This window comes from Homarus americanus, unplaced genomic scaffold, assembly GCF_018991925.1.
Source record: "Homarus americanus isolate GMGI-L3 unplaced genomic scaffold, GMGI_Hamer_2.0 scaffold33256, whole genome shotgun sequence".
NCBI classification, from domain to species: domain Eukaryota; kingdom Metazoa; phylum Arthropoda; class Malacostraca; order Decapoda; family Nephropidae; genus Homarus; species Homarus americanus.
The window spans coordinates 5,065-20,505 of record NW_024746269.1 but is presented as its reverse complement, the minus strand read 5'-3'; the positions used below and the strand labels follow the sequence as shown (position 1 = coordinate 20,505).

The window sequence follows — 15,441 nt, the reverse complement described above, 5'->3', positions numbered from 1 at the left end:
GCAAGATGTTATCCTCCAGTGAAAACAGAGAGAGACTAACGACTGTTTGCTGTGCTAAGAGGCTGGATGCCGCGCATTAAACTAGTCACTTTACCTTCAATTATGTTCAATAATTGTTAAAATGACTAAAAAATTGAATATTAAACTTTTCAAATTATTGAATAGTATAAACTTCTTGATATTTACTAAAATAGTAAGGAATTTAAGCCCTAGAACCGATTAATGTATTGGCGGACTGATACTAAAGCTGGTTGCCCGGTCAGTGCAAGCGAAAACATGTTGAGGTCGGTTCGTAAGAAATTCGTTAACCGAATTGAAGATCCTTATGGAAGGCAGTTCGTTAACTGAGGCGTTCGTTAAACGAGGGGTCACTGTATATATATATATATATATATATATATATATATATATATATATATATATATATATATATATATATATATATATATATATATATATATATATATATATATATATATATATATATATATACTATATATATATGCTATGCTATATACTATATATATATATATATATATATATATATATATATAACAACTATATATATATATATATATATATATATATATATATATATATATATACTTATATATATATATATATATATATATATATATATATATATATATATATATATATATATATATATATATATATATATATATATATATATATATATATATATATATATATATATATATATATATATATATATATATATACATACATACATACATATATACAGTCATGTGCCGGTTAATGTCCTAGATACGTTCTTGGAAACGTGACGTTAACCGAAATGGACGTTGTCCGATCATCACATAAACTTTATATTTATACTTATGTGTATGTGGAATACTATATACGTACATATACACTTTTCCTGTTAAATCACTACTGTAATGTGATACAGGTGATTAATTTTTATCTCTTGTGCAAAATACATGACGTTTATATTAAAATTATTCACTGTTTTACAAAGATTCCAGCAACGCCGAGCAGATGGGGGAGAGGGTGGGAGCGAGCGAGGGGTTGTGGGGGGAGGGGAGGTAGTATGTTTGAAAGTTGGCACAGGCCCAGGTCTAATGCGTGTATATTTATCAGTTCTTAGGTGATTAAGCTTCTCTCTTATAAAAAGCCAGTGAAATGACCTGGGTGAATATAATTAACATAGTTGGGATTCTTGTAACATACTGATTAATTTGAATACAAACATGCTATAATTTGCACTAGACAATACAATTTTAGTACCGTAATCAAATTAGTACATGTGCACTCCAGCTTTGCACTAACGTCATTTATTTCTATTACGTTTCTTTTAGTATGGTGTGTGCATGTAAATGGATGAAAATAAATGAAGAAATCTATGTAAATCTACCCAAAAATAGTTGAAAAACTTTTTTATAAAATGTACTACAGTACTGTACACTAATGTACAACAATTTTTATCTCTTGAGCAAAATATATGACATTTATATTCAAATTAATCTCTCTCTTGCAAGGATTTCAGCAATGCAAATTATATTATCCTAACTTTAGTCTGAGATATTATATAAAATAAACATAAAGAAATCACCAATCTTTTATCATGTACACGAGGGTGGTGGGAAGACGGCGGGGCGGGGGGGGAGGTGAGGTGACAATGTCTGGCATTTGTTTGTTTATTTTTTTGAGATAAGATTTGACAGTTGGCGCTGCAGGCCTGCCTGCGTGTTTATTTATCATTACTTAAGAGTGACTAAGCTCTTCTCATAATTTTCCACTCAAACGACCTGGGAGAATATAACTTACATTGGAGGGATTCTTATAATATAGTGTAGTGGATTTCTCCCCTACAAACGCTGTTTGTCGCTGAGTAGCCGATCCCACCAATTCCCCAGTGTATGCCTCATGGTCTAGGTCAACCAGCGCCGCTATACATCACGGAGCGGGGGTCAACTACTAAGCCACGCCTACCCCCCGCTATTTAAGACCTGACCTCATGGTGACCTGTCTCTTTTCTACCTACACCAACCAGCCAGCAACACCTGCTCCTCCTCCGCCTGCCTGGCGGTCCTCTTCCTCCTCCTCCGCCTGCCTGGCGGTCCTCTCTCCCTCCGGCGAGCATGGCGACCCACAAGCTGTCCTTCTCTGAGCGTCCTCACCAACCAGCTCTCTCTACATCACGCTTGTAACCATGCTGCCTTCCCAGCACCAAGCTGCATTGTACATCCAATACAACATGTATATAGAGAGCACATTGTGAGTTTCCTTTCTCCATTCCATCCTGAGTGTGAACCAAACATCATGAACCCCACAAATGGTGACTCCCGGAGATTCGCACTCACACAGAAGCAGCTCTCATCGGCTCTACAACTACTGTCTCTACACCGCAGGTGAGACACCCTAGAGCAGCTGTGCTACTCTAAGCAATCACCAGCTCCTCTTCCTGCCCCAAGCACCACGCCCTACCGACCCCAGCACACCCGTCCTGCCTCAGACGCCGACCCCGGCCCAGCAGTAACCCCTGCCGCGGCCTCTGTTCCTGAGTGCGGACCCACACACCCCTCTTTTCTCCCTCAGGTACTCCCTGCTAATGTCCTGCACCCTGCTGCTGTCGTGGACCCAGCTGCTGTCACGAGCCCTCATCCGCTTCTGCTGACGCAGCCCCTGCTCCTGACCCAGGCCCACACACCCCAGCAGGCGTATCTGATGACTCTGTACCTGCCGTGAGGGAAGCACAACATTCATCGCCTCTACACACCCTTTTTCTCCCTCTCTTCTCCCACAGATAGTGTGTATATAGACAGTTGTATCCAGCGACCGGCTCATCCACGCCATCGCCGTTGTCTCACATGAGGCATGCACCGCCCGTTCTGCCTCACATGTGCTATGCAACCCTGCAGACAACAAGTCTCCTACACCGCCTGGAAGGAAGGGGGAGTATTGTAGTGGATTTCTCCCCTACAAACGCTGTTTGTCGCTGAGTAGCCGACCCCACCAATTCCCCAGTGTATGCCTCGTGGTCTAGGTCAACCAGCGCCGCCATACATCACGGAGTGGGGGTCAACTACTAAGCCACGCCTACCCCCTGCTATTTAAGACCTGACCTCATGGTGACCTGTCTCTTTTCTACCTACACCAACCAGCCAGCAACACCTGCTCCTCCTCCGCCTGCCTGGCGGTCCTCTCTCCCGCCGGCGAGCATGGCGACCCACAAGCTGTCCTTCTCTGAGCGTCCTCACCAACCAGCTCTCCCTACATCACGCTTGTAACCATGCTGCCTTCCCAGCACCAAGCTGCATTGTACAGCCAATACAACATGTATATAGAGAGCACATTGTGATTTTCCTTTCTCCATTCCATCCTGAGTGTGAACCAAACATCATGAACCCCACAATAGTAATTTATTTGAATTTTTTTTTTCAATTTAAATTTTAATTGTTTATTCCTTGATAGAGGAAGCGGGGTCCTAGTGCTGTCACTTGGTACCCCTGTACCATAACACCAGAAGCAACTGGCCAGTGTCACAAGTATATACAGTACAGTCATCCCTTGGTTATCGCGCCTAATTGGGACCCCGCCGATAACGAAAGTACAGAACCTATGGGATTTATTCTAATTGGTTCATTTACCTAAGACCCAACCCCAAGTTTCCCATTGTACAACCATTTAGACCCACTAAATATATATATAATGTTATAGTAAATACCATAAACACACATAGGCATGGCTAAGTTTATTACAAAGTGATGAAAAGGGTACGCTTAATACTGTAGTCCATAAAACATGTAGCTATGCTTTTTTATTTGGTCCCCCGTAATACGAGTCCGTTTTCTCTCACATCAGGACGCCTGAGTCCTCCGTTTTCTCTCTTAATCTTAGAGTGCACCAGAAACTTTACTATTTTTAGTAATGCCACAGAATTTGAAATTGCAACCCAATTGCAGCTGGGGTTGCAATTGTTGAGGCAACTAGATATGTCTGATTACAGCAAATGTTTTATTGTCAATTTTTAGGTGAAAGATTTTATCCTCAATAGATGTAGGTTAACATTTCACCTGTAGGCAAATCCTTAAAAAAAGCCTAATTAAGGAAGCATATTCCTTCAACACATAATATCGGACCAGTATGGGGAGGATCATCATGTCTCCGTCAGGGGGTCGTGGACCAGCAGGCGTCACGTATTTTTTTTTTGGGGGGGGGGGCACGGACATATATGCGATCGGACGTTAACCGGCGCATGACTGTGTGTGTGTGTGTGTGTGTGTTTAAATCGAGCATAGCATCGTAATATTCAAGAAGCGTTTCGTTGCTCCCTTGTTTCCGTGTCATCATCTTCTGAATGGCGTCGTACGTGGCCGTCTGCCCGCCGTATTGCTGCTTCAAATAACAAGTCAATTCATCTACGGTTTCCCAGTCTCTGCGTGCATTGTATACGCGATCTGCCGCAGGCCCCGCAAGATGCCTTAATATGAATTGGATTCGACTGACTTCGTCTCCGTCTAGCAGCTTGAGGGTTCGGTCAACCTCTCTTAACCACTTCCCTACCTCTATTCCTGGCCTACCGTCGAACTTAGACATGGTCAACCCGGCCCCGAGACTAGTTCCCTCTCTACTATGGTGTCTCCTCATCTCCCACATTGTCTCATCGTGCTGTATTTTATACTGTGTCTTTACCCTATCTAGTGCATTCCCCAACAGAGCTAGGTGTTGTTGGTGTTCCGTCTCTGACTGTTGCAATTGTGTGTGGTACTCCCCCCGGATTTTTCCCTCTAGCTTCCCCATACGTTCCACGAACTCTTCTCTCAACTGCACCAAACCCGGGCTGTCTCCCCTTTTCTCCGAGTAACCCCGCACCGTCAACCACAACAAACCCATTCCCACGGCGAGCATGAGTAGAGTTGGGGTCACACTCTCTACCGTTTCCATCCACTCCATGATTACGCTCATTATCCCAACCACAGAGCTATCAGTCACGAAGTAAAATAAACTACGCTCTGCTACCATTTGTAACCGGTCGGAATTTACTGGACTTTAATTTCTCACTTGACTTGGGGTTTATTAAAAATTAATAGATGGTAATGGCAGTGGAAGCGCCCCTTTGAGAAAAATCCCGAACCAGCACAAGAACACTTAAATCTACTAAACAAAATGAATTGTCCGTGACCCGTGGAAGGATAGCGTCTGTGACTGGGATGAATGAGACACACTGTAAAATTTAGACACTTATATTCCCTCCAACACTACAAACACAATCAAATAATGGTACACCAATATGCGCACCTCTTAACTTAAACTTAAAACACTACTCTGGGGAATAAAAGTTATACATGACATAGAAATTATTAGAAACACAGGCAACAATAAATTTGAAGTATTAAGAAATGTTGCTTGCACACATGAACAGGCCTTAAGGGCTTTCACAAAATAATATCAGTCACTTAGGAAATGGTATTAAAAAATAAGAAATTAAATACTCTACAATGAATAGGCCTTAGGGCTTTCAACAAAATAATATCAGTCACTGAGGAAATGGTAATAAAAAATATGAAATTAAATACTCTACAATGAATAGGCCTTGAGGGTTTTCAACAAAATAATATCAGTCACTGAGGAAATGGTAATAAAATTTAAGAAATTAAATACTCTACAATGCATAGGCCTTAAGGGCACTCAACAAAATTATATCACCCCAACAGATGCACACTTCCTAACCTAACTTAACCACTACTCTGGGGAACAAGGTTATACTTGAGATCAGAATTATGAAGAACAATCAGATGCATTAAAAGAATCAAATCACAGTATCACTCTGGTTCCACTTAATGACACAAACATTCAAAAAAACACTACTATCAAAATTATTTAAGAAATATTAAACTACACACGTCAAGATAATATCAGTCTGAGGAGTGGTGTTAACTACACCCGTAATAAGGAAGATAAAATGTTCCTCTAGGTATCTCCTAGAGTCCTAGACTCACGGTCTCAGTGTGTGACCATTAATATACTCAGATAGCCTCAGTGTACTCCCAGTGCGTCCATGGGCAGGAAGAGAGTGAGCCAATCAGACCTTGTGCAGTTGAGAGGAGCTTTAGCTTCCCGTTAGCAAGAGGGTTTCACTAAGCGGCTCGGGACATGTGGTGTTGTGAGCCGACGTGTTGTGAGCCGTCCGGGTGGACGGCTAGATTCTCTCAAGAGATCCTTTGGTACCCCGCTAAACAGTGACAGGCCTACTCTGATCGGTCCAATGGCGACAATCGCCACCCTCAATCATCAACGGCAGTCTCAAACGGCAGTCAATCTCTCGCAGTCAAACTCCGGTCAACTCCAGTCAAGTGGGTTCTGACGGAAACCCTGAAATGAACTCTCACTGTTAGCTCTAGTTAACTTTACCACTACCCTATCTAACCCTGTCTGAGATCGAATGAGACTTACTTGTTATACTGCAATAGCGCAGCACAGGTGACTAGGCCACGTGACTATTTCTGTGCCAGACGCGCAGGGACGTCTTGTTTTGTATGAATGCTCCCCGCGACTGAGACCTAGCCAGCGTCGCGTCTCCTCAAGGCGTTAGCTTGGGCCTACGTGACATATTTTCCGCCTAACTAATAACTCCTTGGGACACCCGTAACATTATTCAGACTGATAAACGATCTATAATAATTTCAAATTCAATAATAGTCCCTTACTTCATGAATCGCATCATTATTAATTCGGTAAATTACATTTAATATCATATAGGCCTAGTTCCGCAATCTCTCGCTATGAGCAGGCAGCGCTCTCTCCCCTCAGATGACCTTGAACGCTCAGTATCGCTAATGGCGGGGCATTTGAAATTACTCTGAAATTTCTGAATATTATATATATATATATATATATATATATATATATATATATATATATATATATATATATATATATATATATATATATATATACAGTGACCCCTCCGTTAATCTAACTCAAACCGTTCCAGAAGGTCGTTCGTTAACCGAAAAGTTCGTTAACCGAAACCATTGTTTCAATGGGTTTTTGGGTAATTGGTTCCAGCTCACCGAAAATTTCCTAAATTCAACAGAAATGGTAGAAAAGTTCACTTACTTTGAGGTGTGTATGTAGAAGGCTCCTGGATGATGATGATGGGATTTAGAATGGGGGTGGAGGAGAAGGGAGAAGAGAAGGCATTGGGGTGGAAGAAGTCACCCCATGGCGCCATTTCACCCATAAAATTTTAGCTCTCTTGGTGTAATTCAAGATTATTTTCTTTAAATCAACACTGCACTACATTATATATTGTCAATATGTAAAATATATTTCAAAATGACCAATAATTTGATTGGAAACACAGAAAAAAAGCATTAATGTTGAAGAGAGTCTCAAGCAAGATGTTACCTCCAGTGAAAACAGAGAGAGACTAACTCCTGTTTGCTGTGTTAAGAGGCTGGATGCTGCGCATTAAACTAGTCACTTTACCTTCAATTATGTTCAATAATTGTTAAAATGACTAAAAAATTGAATATTAAACTTTTAAAATTATTGAATAGTATAAACTTCTTGATATTTACTAAAATAGTAAGGAATTTAAGCCCTAGAACCGATTAATGTATTGGCGGACTGATACTAAAGCTGGTTGCCCGGTCAGTGCAAGCGAAAACATGTTGAGGTCGGTTCGTAAGAACTTCGTTAACGAATTTTTTTCGTTAACCGAATTGAAGATCCTTATGGAAGGCAGTTCGTTAATCGAAATTACGTTAACCGAGGTGTTAAACGAGGGGCCACTGTATATATATATATATATATATATATATATATATATATATATATATATATATATATATATATATATATATATATATATATATATATATATATATATATATATATATATATATATATACAGGACCTCGGTTAACAACTCAATCGCTCCAGAAGGTCGTTCGTTAACCGAAAAGTTCGTTAACCGAAACCATTGTTTCAATGGGTTTTTGGGTAATTGGTTCCAGCTCACCAAAAATTTCCTAAATTCAACAAAAATGGTAAAAAAGTTCACTTACTTTGAGGTGTGTATGTAGAAGGCTCCTGGATGATGATGATGATGATGGGAATTACAATGGGGGTGGAGGAGAAGGAAGAAGAGAAGGCATTGGGGTGGAAGAGAAGTCACCCCATGGCACCATTTCACCCATAAATTTTTAGTTCTCTTGGTGTATTTCAAGATTATTTTCTTTAAATCAACACTGTACTGCATTATATATTGTCAATATGTAAAATATATTTCAAAATGACCAATAATTTGCTTGGAAACACAGAAAAAAGCATTTAGTTGAAGAGAGTCTCAAGCAAGATGTTACCTCCAGTGAAAACAGAGAGACTAACGCCTGTTTGCTGTGTTAAGAGGCTGGATGCTGCGCTTTAAACTAGTCACTTTACCTTCAATTATGTTCAATAATTGTCAAAACGACAAAAAAATTGAATATTAAACTTTTAAAATTATTGAATAGTATAAACTTCTTGATATTTACTAAAATAGTTAGGAATTTAAGCCCTAGAACCGATTAATGTATTGGCGGACTGATACTAAAGCTGGTTGCCCGGCCAGTGCAAGCAAAAACATGTTGAGGTCGGTTCGTAAGAAATTCGTTAACCGAATTTTTGTTCGTTAACCGAATTGAAGATCCTTATGGAAGGCAGTTCGTTAACCGAAATTTCGTTAACCGAGGCGTTCGTTAAACGAGGGGTCACTGTATATATACACTGTATATATATATATATATATATATATATATATATATATATATATATATATATATATATATATATATATATATATATATATATATATATATATATATATAATCAACGACCTCACCAGCAAGGAATCGAACCCTCGACCTACTGGGTGTGACTAGGGAACGCTGGTGAGGTCGTTGATTATATGTTCAAAGTCCGCGTGTTATATGGACTAAAAATGAAGTATATATATGTACCTCGCGTTTCATACCAGCTGGATTCGGTAAAATGCTACTGACACCACATAAGAGGCACGGGCAGTTTCCCATTGAGGTTCACAGCGCCATCAGCTCGATGAACAGGCTTTGTGTGAAATATAACAGTCTAGAACTGCTTTTAGTGTCCTTGTGGCCTAGCCGGTAAGCGTTCCCTAGTCACACCCAGTAGGTCGAGGGTTCGATTCCTTGCTGGTGAGGTCGTTGATTATATGTTTAAAGTCCGCGTGTTATATGGACTAAAAATGAAGTATATATATATATATATATATATATATATATATATATATATATATATATATATATATATATATATATATATATATATATATATATATATATACACACACAGTAGTACCCCGCTTAACGCGGTCAATAAAACCCACAGGGTACCGTGTTAAGTGAAAACCGCGCTAAGTGAACAACAGAACATATGGGATTAACTCCAATAGAAACTGGCCCGACCCCCAAACTCCACTTTTTGACGACATATAACTATGTTGTAGTAAAAATTTTATCTTAACTTTATGATGGTATGAACAAACAAGTAATATAGAAGAGGTTAGGTTAGGAAAAATAAAGGTTAAGTTAGGAAAAATAAAGGTTAGGTTAGGAAAATTAAAAGTTTGGTGTAACACTTACGTTAGTAGAAGACACACTGCGCAACCTTACAGCGCGGCTTGCCCAGGCGGAGGGAGGCGGGAGGGAGGGAGAAGGAGGGAGAGGCAAGAGCAGGCGGGTGGCGGGTGGGGCGAATCTAAAAATAGCGTCTCGAGCCGGACACTCACCGCGTATACGTGGAAAAAACCCGCGTTAAGTGAAAGTTCGGCTCTGGCGAGGCACTGCGTATACGGTAAAACGCGCTAAGCGAAACCGCGTTAAGCTGGGTATTACTGTATATATCTTGATAAAATCACACGGGAAAAGGGAAACAACGGAGCACCTTAGCTTTCGTCTTTATTCAAGACATCTGCAGATGTCTTGAATAAAGACGAAAGCTAAGGTGCTCCGTTGTTTCCCTTTTCCCGTGTGATTTTATCAAGATTTATCTTATCCACGTTTTCATTGTGGATCTACATGAAATATATATATATATATATATATATATATATATATATATATATATATATATATATATATATATATATATATATATATATATATATATATACATATATATATATATATATATATATATATATATATATATATATATATATATATATATATATATATATATATATATATATATATATATATATATATATATATATATATATATATATATATATATATATATATATATATATATATATATATATATATATATATACAGTTGTACCCCACTTAACGCGGTCAATTGAACCCAGAGGGTCCCGCGTTAAGTGAAATCCGCGTTAAGTGAACAACAGAACATATGGGATTAATTCCAATAGAAACCGGCCCGACCCCCAAACTCCACTTTTTGAAGGCACATACCTATGTTGTAGTAAAAATAACATCTTAATTTTATGATGGTACATGCACACAATTAATACTTAAGAGAAATAGAGAAATACAGTCGCCAAGTTAATGTCCATTCAAATAATGGACTCAACTCCCTCCCCCTCTCACACTACACAGCCGGCTAACAGATGGTCGGTCGGTCCCTCCCTCCCCCCCCCACCCCCCACCAACCGTCCCAAGGAGATGTGTGGGATAACCTCAAACTAAAGTTAGGAAAATATAATTGACATTGCTGGATTCCTTGTAAGACCAGGAATATTTTGAATATAAATGTCATATATTTTGGACAAAAGATAACATAGTTACCTAGAGAAAAATTTTTATCTAAAAATTGTAAGTTTAAAGCAAAATATATGATGTTTATATTCAAAATGATCACCAAATTATAAGAATTCCAGCAATGTAAATTATATTCTGACCGGGTAATTTGTATGAATTTTATGAGCTAAAACAAATATCTTCAGTTAATAAAAAAAAATAATAATTCTTCACACGGTAACAGATGGTCGGTTGGTCCCTCCCTCCCCCCCACCAACCGTCCCAAGGAGATGTGTGGGATAACCACTAAATTTTAATAAATAATACCTCAAACTAAAGTTAGGATAATATAATTGACATTGCTGGATTCCTTGTAAGACCAGGAATATTTTGAATATAAATGTCATATATTTTGCACAAAAGATACCATAGTTACCTAGAGAAAAATTTTATCTAAAAATTGTAAGTTTAAAGCAAAATATATGATGTTTATATTCAAAATGATCACCAAATTATAAGAATTCCAGCAATGTAAATTATATTCTGGCCTGGTAATTTGTATGAATTTTATGAGCTAAAACAGGCAGTCAGGCAGGGTGGCGGGTGGGGCAAATCTAAAAATAGCGTCTCGGACACTCACCGCGTATATGTGGAAAAAACCCGCGTTAAGTGAAAGTTCAGCTTTGGCAAGGCACCGCGTATATGCGAAAACACGTTAAGTGAAAGCGCGTTAAGCGGGGTAAAACTGTATATATATATATATATATATACACAGTACAGTCTTTCCTCGACTTATGACATATTCGACGGCCATGGTTGTATAAAATATTTTTCATATTACGTGTTTTCGAGTCCCGATGTTAGTGATCGCGCTGTGTACCGACATAATTTTTGTTTGTAATTCCCTTTAAAATGACTGGAAGCGTAAAAGTGAGAGTTCTCGTGGTGCTACAAAGAAAAAAAGACACCCATTTTAGAATTTTTATGTATTATTCTTGCCTTTACGACTTACTACCAATTTAACTTATGACCAGATTGTCGGGACGGAACCCCGTCGTAAGTCGAGGAGAGATTGTATATATGGCAACCTGTGGTGTTTAGAGATGATGTATCAAGTGACCTGTGGTGTAGTGGTCAGCCTGCTTACCTCGCAAATGAGTGGAATCTGGGTTCTATCCTTGGGTAGGGTGAAACTATGAGCAAGTTTCTTCATGCCATTTGCCTCTGTCTACCCAGCAGTAATTGGAAACCTGGATATTAATCAATTTGAGGATTATGTTCTGGGTGTGTGGTTGCTGAGTTGGCAACAACAACTATATTTTAAGCAAATTAAGGCCGAGGTGACTCTGAGGCCAATCAGCCTCTAACATGGACAGGAAAATGGATAAGATTTCATCAAAATGAAAAGTCCAGATAGAAACATATTCTTTATTCTTCTACATTATGGTCTGCAGCTGACCAAAGTGACCATCTTGTTTGATACATTCTCGGTAAATAAAAGAAGACTAATCAATGTTACTATCAAATCATCCACGGTCAGATAGATGTGACTTCCTGCAGATAACTTTCATAAAGCCAAGAAGAGTTAAAATTTGTATTAAGGTCACTCGTGATGTGTTAACTAGTCTCACCTATGAACAGTCCAACAGAATATGTTAGAAACACTAATCGAATTAGATATGAACATTGTAACAACAAAAAATTGGATAATCATTTGAATAACCTAGAGACTGTGTGGATGCTGCTTCAAAAAGCACTAAAAAAAAGGGGGGGGGGGGAAGACTAAAAGATGACCAAAGGAAAGTTTGTTTTCGAGAGACCTTGGGTAGCAAGCAAATGTCTGCTGGTGCACGGAGGCTTAAATGGGGATGGCCATCTCTCAGAAGGGCCTCTTTTTCGTGTGTGTGTGGAGGGGTGGGAGGGAGGGAGTTCTGGTTATAGTGTCGAGTAACAAAAGCGAAGCAGATGAAAAGTTGGACAAACAGGAGTAGAGCCTATGTTTAAAATACTGCACTGTTTAGTAAGTAAGAGTTTCAACAGCATCTCACAGCAGCATTCAAATGTGAAAAGGTGAGCTGTGCCATGAAAAAATAGAATGCTCTCTAAATCACGAGTAATTTACAATATCTTTTATAATAAAAGGCATACAAAATTTACAGCTGTGTAATGATACATAACTGAAACAGCATATCAAACCTGCACCATTTTTTTATCATTGTTAAATATATATTTCTTAAAATTCAGTATAATTTTAACAGGTTCCAAGTTTTCAGCAGCATGAGGTTGGTTCTCCTGTCCACCTTTACTTTTCTTTTTTCCACCTGTGAGTTTTTGTAAGGCAGCTTTGGTAGTATCCTGTAAACCATTAGTGACCCTCACCTTCAGCTTGCCACTTTGTCCAAATGTTCCATCAATGGTACCTTCCTCCCCTGTTGACAGCTTCACCTTCAGACCAATGAACAGCTGAGTGTTGGTATCTTTCTTCAACAAATTTTTTACAATCACTTCATTGTCACCAGCCAGCCTTTCAATGACACCCTCCTTACTCTTGCTTTTGTAAACCTTAACTTTCTGAAGTTGAGTATCATGATAGTTCTTGTCTGTGAAAATTTCAAGTAGATTACCTCTGAATGCTAAGCGACACATATTAGTGTGGACATCCATATCCAGCTTTGAACCAATCAGTACAGAATTAGGGACTACCTGTACTGCCTTTTCAAATTCCAAAAGTGCAAATTGTTGACTTGGTTTGTAACTAGCATCATCATCAAGCTTTTTTAAATTAAACAACTCCTGTTGGTATTTATATGTATGGTCATACATAAATCTGTCCTTGATATCTAATATATCTTCAGTTCCAAAGAATGTTACTCTGGCCATAACTGTTTCATGACCAAGACTTACATGAAACTTTGACTTTGTTTCAACTGGCAGCTTATAATAAGAAATCTTCACCACTTCAGCAAGAACACCAAAAGCTGTTTGTATAAACCCTGGTGATCCAACTACACCTCGCTCTAACTGTTTAGGATCAAACTGTGTCACACATATGCCAACTCTGTCTCCTTGTGACACTTTTTCTACTGGTTGTCGAAACATCTGCATCGATTTGACTTTCTTTGAAACCTTAAGGCTTGGAATTTCAATACTGTCATTTATGGCAACACTCCCTTGAAGCACTGTTCCGGTCATGACGGTGCCCTGGCCTCTTATACTAAAACAGTGGTCAACAGCATACAATAATGAACCTCCAGTTTCTCTGTTGGGCACATATGAAAACTTTTGCATTGAGTCCATAAGATCTTTCAAACCTAAGGGCTCAACATCAGGTGCATCTGGGCCTCCTGGTTTGGCTGCTACCACAATTACTTTTGCATGGCCGAATTTTGTCTGCTGCAAAGTGAGTAGAATCTTTTTTGTAATTTTCTCAATGACTGACTTTTGCTTTTCAGGGGCAATTAAATCCACTTTGTTTAAAACCACTAAGAGATGATCACACAATATTTCACCAATCACCAAGCATTCTGCAGTCTGAGTTTGGATTCCTTTTGTAATGTCAACAACAAGCATCATAGCATCAATAATTTGAGCTCCTCCAATAATGGTCCTGATCAATGATGCATGGCCTGGACAGTCCACTAATGTAAACTGGAGCTTTTCATATCCTAATTCCTTAATGTGATCTGGAGCATCTATAACAAAGGAGCTGAAACCAAGATCAATGGTGATGCCTCGTTCCTTTGACTGTGGATTTTTGTCAAAGCAAGCAGTGCTGGCCACAGTGCTAAGAGCTTTGGCCAAGGAGGTTTTGCCACTGTCCACATGTCCCAATACTCCTATGTTGAAATTTAAGTTTCTGCTCTCCATCATGTCATGTTACAATGCAGTTCCTGGAAAGAAAGTCATACTTTAAGATACTGCATTAGCAAGATTGAAGATTGATCCCAAAATCATTTTTTAAAAATGAGCTGGAATTGAACAATGTGTACAACCATAAAGTTTAGGGGGTTGAGACTGAAATCTAAAAATGCATAAAATTTAGAATAAAACCTTCTCTCCCCTTCACACCTGATTACAAAGGAGATATTTGGCAAGAAGGTACCCACAGGGGAAAGAGCAAAGATACTGTATTTTGGTGTCAAGCATAAACACATACACTAACCTGCTATGTTTAGGTCAATTAGAAAATAATACAACTGGATCAACACAACAGTTCCAGCACATTTCAGCAACCCAAAAGGGAGGAGGATAGCTGCTAGATCCCAACTTGATTATATAATGGATTACAGTATTATCCTGCTTTATGCGTTTTTTTTTATGCGTTTCTACGTTTATGCGGTACCCCGCCAGAACCGGAATGTTCACTTTACGCGGTGCATCTACTCTTTTACGCGGAGAGCAGCTGGCGGTCATCTCGCGCCGCGCCATTTTTGGATTCAAACCTCCCGCCATGTTGGGTAAGCGGCGCGAGTAGGTTGCGCAGTGTATGTCTTTGTTGCATTATCGGTGACGTCATATGACGTATCGGACTGTGATTGGGCCAAGCATCCTTACCTCCCTCCCCGCTAGCTGTGATTGGTTTAATGTAATATGACGTGCCCTGCCGCGGGAGCGATGAAGCCCGTTGACCCACCAGCGTCAGTTACACCCCTCCCGGCTACACCGT

General features: G+C 39.1%; 1 protein-coding gene across 1 annotated transcript; it reads right to left on the bottom strand.

Annotated features, from left to right (window-relative positions):
- Positions 1-12,189: 12,189 nt before the first annotated feature.
- Positions 12,190-14,707, bottom strand: LOC121879198 (selenocysteine-specific elongation factor-like). The gene has a single exon (XM_042385798.1). It carries the CDS (start codon positions 14,643-14,645, stop codon positions 12,966-12,968), a length of 1,680 nt encoding a protein of 559 aa, XP_042241732.1. The 5' UTR covers positions 14,646-14,707; the 3' UTR covers positions 12,190-12,965.
- Between the last annotated feature and the right edge of the window lie 734 nt (positions 14,708-15,441).

Bases quoted from the DNA above. Each gene is read 5' to 3' on its own strand.
- LOC121879198 (XM_042385798.1), bottom strand. From the start codon at position 14,645: ATGATGGAGAGCAGAAACTTAAATTTCAACATAGGAGTATTGGGACAT.